The sequence below is a fragment of the Drosophila eugracilis genome, unplaced genomic scaffold (assembly GCF_018153835.1).
Source record: "Drosophila eugracilis isolate 14026-0451.02 unplaced genomic scaffold, ASM1815383v1 contig_401, whole genome shotgun sequence".
Classification (NCBI taxonomy): Eukaryota; Metazoa; Arthropoda; class Insecta; order Diptera; family Drosophilidae; genus Drosophila; species Drosophila eugracilis.
The window spans coordinates 828,661-836,988 of record NW_024573263.1 but is presented as its reverse complement, the minus strand read 5'-3'; the positions used below and the strand labels follow the sequence as shown (position 1 = coordinate 836,988).

At 38.7% G+C, this 8,328-nt stretch overlaps 1 protein-coding gene and 1 long non-coding RNA gene across 2 annotated transcripts; one reads left to right on the top strand and one right to left on the bottom strand.

Annotated features, from left to right (window-relative positions):
- Nucleotides 1-407: 407 nt before the first annotated feature.
- Nucleotides 408-1,796, top strand: LOC108116818. Its single transcript, XM_017228867.2, has 2 exons — nucleotides 408-454; nucleotides 513-1,796. The coding sequence occupies exon 2, from the start codon at nucleotides 543-545 to the stop codon at nucleotides 1,575-1,577; it is 1,035 nt and encodes a 344-aa protein (XP_017084356.2). The 5' UTR covers nucleotides 408-454; nucleotides 513-542; the 3' UTR covers nucleotides 1,578-1,796.
- A 311-nt stretch (nucleotides 1,797-2,107) lies between these two features.
- LOC108116845 lies at nucleotides 2,108-2,825 on the bottom strand. Its single transcript, XR_001772864.2, has 2 exons — nucleotides 2,505-2,825; nucleotides 2,108-2,445 (listed from the first exon to the last, which is right to left on the bottom strand). It is a non-coding gene; the product is annotated as an uncharacterized LOC108116845 (long non-coding RNA).
- Nucleotides 2,826-8,328: the final 5,503 nt, after the last annotated feature.

The following is an 8,328-nucleotide window of genomic DNA, read 5'->3' as shown; positions in this document are numbered from 1 at the left end:
TGAAAGGACAATAAACTCTCAGCGAAACGTCAAGGTCAACCACATCGCATTAGAAGACTGCGATCGATTCTTATTCGGGTCGCTTTAGACATCTGTATTTCGGTTCTAAATTCATATCAACTTGATTATTTTTGGGTATGCAAAGTGCCCAAGAATGGCAATTGATCAACTAAATGGGAGATCATAAATTATCAATCGGTGTAAGGAAGAGTAATAATATTTTACAATACTATTTTCGAAGAACGCAGAACTAATCAGTTTTGCAATCGCTTTACCTAAGGTTTTCAAAATATTAGTCATTTGTCAAACTTTACCTTCAATCGCTTTACCTACGATTTTGTAATCGAAATAATTATCATCATAAAGTAAGAGTTTTCAATTTATTCATTCATTGTTCGAGCGTGAAAGTGAAAACATCGAAAAATAAAAAGTTCCTCTTTAATTTTTCCAACTTGTGAGTGAAGTGGTTAGAAAATAAAAAAGTTTTTATTTAATTTTTTCATTTTTCCAAGTTGTTGTAAGCGAAAAACTTCGGAAGCGAAATGAAAATCAAGCAAGCTCAACGTCCTACCTCCGCTAACAAAAAATCATTCGTCTCCGGTGGGGTTTACAATCCCAATGCCATGGACAAGCCTATGATTCAAGAGCCATCGCAGTCCACTGACCCAGTTCCAGTGGCGGGCGCCATATCCGTGCCGGTGCCCATGCCATTTATACTCAAGGAGGAGCCAATGAATGAAGTTGGCGAGGAAGAGGGATCAAACCAGGATCTCTCCATGGACATCAACGTAAAGAAAGGAAACGGGCGCAAGATCCCCTTCAAGCTGATCTTTCAGAAACGCAAGAAGCCCTCCGAACGTAATCGGGACAAGAAGCTGCGTCGCAACCGTCAATTGCGAAAGTCCTTGCTGCCGAAGAACGCCTTGAAGGCCCTCAACGAGATAAAGGGCGTGACAATCGGCGATTTCACTATCGACAAAAATCCCGATGGAGGATTTACGGCAATAGTCACGGTGAACTCTAAGCAATATGAGGGTAAGGGTCTGTCAAAGATGACAGCTAAAAATGATGCCTGTGAAAAGGCTTGGCGCGACTTCATCATTGCGAAGCTCCAGCCTAGTAATGTCGTAGGAGGCGAGGAGCCCATGGAAACCAATGAGAACGATGATCTGCCTATGCTAAATCTAGCTTCTTTTGCCATTTACAAATTGTTTGGCGAGTGGCAGCGCCAAGGCTTTGACGTTCCTGAGATGGGTTCGTTGGCCAATGCTGCTGCTAAAGCCGAAGGGGAAGCCGCACCGCCGAAGAAACCGCTGGGGCGCACCGAGTTACCTTCCGGCTGGGAATCCATGCACCCGGCCTCTATACTTTCCCTTATGCGTCCTGGTCTCATTTATGTGGATCAAGGAGCCTCTGGGGAAAAGCCAAATGTGCTGCAAAATCTTGGAATCACGGTGGATAACCAAGAGTTCACCGCTTACGGGAAGAACAAGAAGATTGCCCGTCGCAATGTTGCCGTGAAAGTCTGCAACACTCTGTTCGGAACAAACTTCACCGAGAGTGACACTTCATCTTAAGAAGTACACAAACGACACTTCCATATAAAATAATTATAATTAAATATCATTAAATACAAGGACCCGTCGCTGAAGTCCCTGTAACTCGAAGACGATGAAATCAATTAATAGAACTTCGATTTCTTACACAATTATTGTACAAGTAAATATCAATAGCTCTTGTATACAAATCAAATTGAAAAACTATTTTAAACAAAATAAATATTTTTCTTAAACAATCTTAGATCTAGAAGGCCATATTCAGGTATAGACTGCGGAGGGGCCATGCGGACCGTGCCGTGGACCCTGCGGCGGAGGATGTGGTCCCTGTTCTGGAACTTTTTAACTATCGATAATTTTTTCGGCTTACGAAAAAAAAAGAAACGCAGGATGTTCTAAACAAGAATAAAAGGTAGAAAATCCTTCCTATTAGATTTAATTTTGATACAATTTTTTTTTACTTCTTTAATAAACCTAAATAAAACCGTGATTAACAATCACCCCTAAAGGGGTTACAAGAGAGTTATGCCTGGGGATATAGAAATGTTATGTTGTCTCAAATTATTTTTATTTGTGGTTCACGAATATTAGATGACTAAATGGTCCTAATAGCCAGACAGTTCCTAAGATGATCCAAGAGGTTTTTGACTTAATTCGTGCATTTCCGTCAACCGTTCTATGGGATCCCGAACCATCTGGCCTAGCAGCAAGGATATCCACAGTAGCAGCCGCCACATGGTCCACAGGCGTAGCATGGTCCGCATACATTGGGTCCAAAGCAGGGACCACATCCTCCGCCGCAGGGTCCACAGCACGGTCCGCATGGCCCACAGCAGGGTCCACAGCAAGGTCCACAGGGTCCGCAACACATGATTAATTCGTAGGGATTCTTAAGGAAAAACGAAAATATTTAATATTTTTTAACATTTTTCAACTAGTTTCACTCACATTGAACCGAACAAAAAGAAATAACTTGAGACTACACAGAAAATTTAGATGTGTTCAGGCCGAAAGGACAAATAAGAATGATACAAAATCGGTTAGACAGAGGTATATGGGTTTGAAAGGTCAGGCAGGGAAAGCAAAGGTTGCTTTGAAAGAGCTTTTAAGATTGTAAAAGTTGTATTTTACAAGTTACAACTTTATGTGATACACTAAGTCTAAATAAGTATAGTTAAAATATCCCTTTTCCCGTAGTCTAAACATATTTCAGCTGCCTATTGATGTGATTTTTACGCTTCCCAAAAAGTGTCTTTGTTTCACCTTGCAGTTACCGATTTTACAGTGAACGACAACTATTTTCCCAGTGCATTGTAACACATAAAATAAGTAAATGAGATTTAAATTTTTGTTTTGTGGCCGGATCATGTGTTCATTGCACCCGGGTGAAGTTCGAATCGCTGCTGCCGGTTCTCAAGTCGAGTTCTGCGCTGCAGTTTTGTTTACTCTTGATTTTGTCGTACTTTTTGATTAAGTGCATGGCGCATAGCCGATTGCCGATATCGGGGCTGAACGGGTATATATATATACATATATGCAAGTGTATATAAAGTTCATTATCTGACCGAGGAGCCGTGTTTTGTTTTCCAGCCGACTTTTCGAACCAAGAATGTCGCATTGAAAGAGGTCAATCACCAGCAACGAAGCGATTGCGCCTTGGATGTCACTCGTGTAATTGAGCGCAATTTATTTCATTTGCTAACGATTTTACGATTTCGGTTAATTAACCCCCGAAAAAGCAGGAAGCTAACTAGATGACAGAAACACTGTCCAGTCTCCAAATCGAACCACACTTCAAAGTGTACCTTGGCCAAGCTATATACCCAAAGATATATACACTTATAACGTATATATATGCTTATACAATGATTTGTATTTGTGCATGACTGACTCAGCCGGAGCATTCGGGCAGAAAAGTATGGGTTGCAAATAAAAAGCGCATAATAGGCGTTTAAATGCAATTTTCTCGGCAAAATGGTCGGTTGAAATATCAAAAATTTCGAATTATATGTTTTGCAGCATGTTGATTAGAATGAAATATGTTATGTTGTGTGTATGCGAAGGGTCGGTCAGCAGAGTTAGAGGCAGAGGCAGAGGCAAAAAACCACACAGAAGTCCTCTTCCTTCTAGCTGAAATATTTGGGTAGCATCTCGCATCCGAGGAGACGGACAAGTCCAACTCAATGTTGGACTCTTCTGCGCTTTTTCAGCACGGAAAAAAACGGATCTTTTTTATTTCCATAGAAAACATAAAAAACTAATAAACTTAAATCCTAATTTTATATGAAATTATCAATTATCATTTATAAAAGATTTCCAACTCTTACTTTAATACATTTCTACCAATTTTTATGCCTAATTTAAAATAGACCTATACTGTAAAAATATCAGAAATAGCATAAAACTCCAGATTGATTACCAATTTGATTTAGTTTTTCTCGGTGTGGCTTTCTGCTATTTTTTTGTTAGCTCGAGATGGATGGAACTCTGGTCAATAATTTTGTGAGGGTGCCGCCAAAAGGGCAGCAGACGCTGCTCTAAGTTAGTTCATTTTTTTTTTTCATATTTGTGGTGGTCTTTGTTTGAAATAGATTATTGGCAATACATATGTATAGAAATATTTGTATTGCGTCTGGCGATGAGAGTTCAAGGATTTTTATTGGGTTCAGTGAACCAAATGTCTTTCCTTTCGGCCGGAAATATCGAATTCGCTTTAATTATGGCCCCGTCACATAACTTATTAATATAAGTTTGATGAAAAGTGAAACACAATGGGCGCTCACAGATGTCATCATCTGCTGAAAAGCGTTCAATGGCAGTCAACCCAAGGAAATCAATATCCGCCTGCCGTAAGTGTGCGCCCTAATGACTTAAGGGCGTGGCACTTAGAGGAGCGGCTGAAAGGGTAAAAGGTGAATTTGGGTAACCCGAGTAGCCGACGAAAGTGAAGAAAGCACGTGCCGCCCCCTAAAACTGGCAGCTGATCGATTCCTGGGAAAAGAAAAGTGAAAAGCAGATCAAGAAGATCTTAGATTTAATGGTATGTCTGCCTTAAGATCAAAACTATCTTAAGTTTTAGAATGAGGACCATTAGAACCTTAGAACGACCATTGCAATGGTTCTATTAATTCATTAAATTCGTTAAAGTGCGTTCTAAGGACTTGTGGGCGTGCAGATTTAAGGACTAAAAGGGTGAGAGGGGTAAAAATCGATCAGAGGTAACCTGAGTATCCGAGGAAAGTGAAGAAATCAGGAGTTCTAGGCACGTGCCGCCCCCTTAAAAAAGGATTCAGCTGTCCTGAAAATGGAAAGTGAACGCAACGACGGCCGATACCCATCCAAAACTCAGATCGAAATCAGAGGAGTGGAAGTCTGAGACTCTGATTGATCGTGCGACATGGGATGCGGATGAGGCTGCCGGGAATTCCTAAGAAAATGGCACACATACACAAAAAACGCAGAACGCAAAAAAAGGGTGGAATACAATATAATAATAATAAGGAGCAAGGGAGCCACGAGATCTCTCGTATTATTTAATTTGGAACTGGGCCGTTCTTTTTTCTCATTCTTGTTTTTCTTGCCCCGGTATCAATGAATCGAAATGAAATAAAAATGAAATGCGAATCCGAATGCGAATGTCTCGATCGCGTGCGGCAACATTTTCACAGATTTCGAGATTCGAGTTTTGAGTTTAGAGCTTTTTGCTCTTGATTCTGATTCTGGGTTTTGATTTGTGCCTCCTTTTGATCGTGCCACGTCGTTGTTTTTTGTTTTCAGCTTGCCTGTTTATGTGTAATATTAAGGGGTTGTACATATCTTCGGTTTATAGGCTTTAAATGGTATATTAATACATACTTCTGTTTAACCCGTGACTGCTGACGGGGTTTATCTTGCTATTAGAGGTGTCTCTTTCTCTTTTAATAACATTATAATACACCTATCCTTAAACTTAAAGAAAATGCTCTTTTTTAATAATATTACATTCAATTTAAAAAACACTTCGTATTAATTAAAAATTTATTTTTTAGCAAGTTTAATTTATTTGTAATATAAATAATAACTAATTTAAATCCGCAAGTCCTTTAACCAATTAAGCTACCTAAGCTAAAAACATCCTTGAGGCGACTAGTTGAGGTCAGCTTGTAGGGTTAATCTTTCATTTTGTTGCCAAATATTTTTCATGTTTTTTCCCCAGTCGGTTGATGACTAATACGCATGCAAGTTCCGCGAAAACGCCACCCCCGCGCCCCTTCGCATTCCACGAATAGTTGCCTGCCAAATTGCAACTCAATTATAAATTGCAAAGAGGAAAATAAAAAAAAAAAAACGAAAAAAAAAATAAATAAATAAAAGGCGAAGAAACCGAAAAGCGAAACCGAAACCAAAGCCAAGAAAAAACCCAAAAGAGTCGCAGTGTAAAATTGTAGCTTAGGCAGCGGCAAAAACTGCTAATTTAACTGCTAGTTTCGCATGCTACCACACACACACACTCACAGAAAAGAGCTGAAAAACATCAATGGAAATGCCATGAAAATGCAGGTTGAGCTCTGGAAAATCCATGAAATGTGCGAGTACGGGGAAAATCTTCCGCGTTTGTGTAATGCAGGAAGATTTTGCATGATGTTTGCTTTTGTATTCGCTTTACATTTTCCCCGGACTGCTGCCACAGATATATATATATATATATATATATATAAAAATATATGTTTATAAGTTTAGTACATTGATCACTCTCATGTACACTGGGAGGAAATAGGGAAATAGTTTTGTTTACAAATAAAACTAAAACTTAATCTTTAAATGTTGATCTATGCAGGATATTCAGATTTAGAAACTCTATGAAATAGTAAAAATCTCATTATTATATTATTTCTACTACTGCATTTGTGATTTTGTATAATAATAATATTTAATAGTTTGTTATGATTTTAATACATAAAAGTTATAATTATTACTATCCCTGCTTTTCTCACTGCACGTCTGTAAAGCTGTAAGTTTCCCGTGAGATTTGCATGTGGCGCCGAAATGATTGTGGATCACCTGGTCGATCCAAAAGAATCGACTGATCGAATCTGCTGGAAAATCACAATAATTTCTCTTGGAACGAGCGACCCAACGGATCCCAGACCCAAGATCCAAGATCCGAGATCGAAGATCGACGACGCGAGAGCGAAAGCACAAGCTCCGTTTGAAAGAAAGCAGGTGAGAGCGGCGACCGCTCGTAAAGAGCTCAAAACATGACACCCCAGATGCGCCCGCTCCTTGGCAGAAGGGGTCGGAGGGGTGCAGGGTGGGTGGGCGAAAGGGGGAGGGGACAGCGTGCGAAAGTGAAATCGAACCTTCGCTGCCGGCGTTTGCGCTTTTGAACGGCAACAAAAACAACGCAGCCCGGCCGGTTTCAAAGTTTACGAGGGGCGCGACTGCGCTGCACAGTGTTTCAAATTTCATTCGATTTTATATTCAAAACTGAAGTATTGCAACGTTGGAAATATTTTCTATAAATAAAATAAATTTAGAAATACATTACATAGTTACTATAATTAAGAAGTAGGCAATAGTAGTCAATATAAGGAAATAAATAATGTTATCCAAAAGTCTAAAGTTAAGTAGGTCTAGCTAGTAATAAATATAAAGAAGTTTTGCACTTTTGTCATAAATTGGATTTTAAGTTGAACATTTCAAGAACTAAAAAATAAAATAGTTAAACTTCATTAAAAAGTAAGAATAATATTAAGCAAAGATAATATTTGAAAACCATTTGGGTTAAGAACCAAAATAATTTATTTGTTGATCTTCTTTAGTACTAAATAAATATTCATCATTACTTTCGTTTAAAAATCTCCTTGTTTTTGCCTAAACCAGATCAGGCATATAAAAATAATTAATTATAATACACTGTGCACCGGAGATTCAGCTTTGGGCAAGTGGACAAGCGGGCGTCGCTGTTAACTTCAATTAATAATAACAAAAATACGAATTTGTAAAAGTTTCGCATTTATTTTTACAGTCGGTGAATGAAAATCCGTTTCGGTTTTAATTTTGGCTCCTCGCAGGCACCGCATCGTCGTTTTTTGGCCCGGTCAGTGAACTTTGTCCGACTGGACTTTCGTCATGAAAAGTTTTGCATACGTGAGCGACCGGCGATGACGCGTTGTTGGCCGGGCCCTAACCCGATAATTATAATTACCCACCAATTGCCGGGTGGGTGGGCGACAATGAGTCGGCTTTTCCTCCCGTTTCGGACGCATATGAGGCTAATTGCGGACAGGATCTTAACTCGGTCATAATCCACATGAGTTTTCAAATTCGTTTTAATGAATGTCACCACTGAATAAGAAACTGGAGAGTTTCTACTATATTGTAGCTAAATAAACTTTTAAATAATAATAATAAGTTTAATGTAAATATCTTTAAAAATATGTTGCAAAAAGGTTTTGATCTATATGTTTAAGGATTATAGGTTTTATAAATTATAATTATTATAAGTGACCCTGTTATTTTCAAAAATACATCCATTAAAATATAAATAGTACTGTAACACATAAATCTTGTTAATAATATTATCGTTATAGTTTATGAATATTATGAAAAATTGTTTGAACACGTCAAGTGTTTTGATCTCCAGAATTTCCCTAACCGACCGTGATTGGCGGCTATGCAATTCCAGGGGCAATTGGCAATGCAAATCAATTTTCAGATCTCAAGAAATATGCAGCTTTAATTAGTTAATAAGCGGCGCTGGTTCGCAGCTGACACCGTCGCGACATGGCCA

What these genes read in the sequence shown, in the direction of transcription:
- LOC108116818 (XM_017228867.2), top strand. Translation starts at nt 543, where the DNA reads ATGAAAATCAAGCAAGCTCAACGTCCTACCTCCGCTAACAAAAAATCA.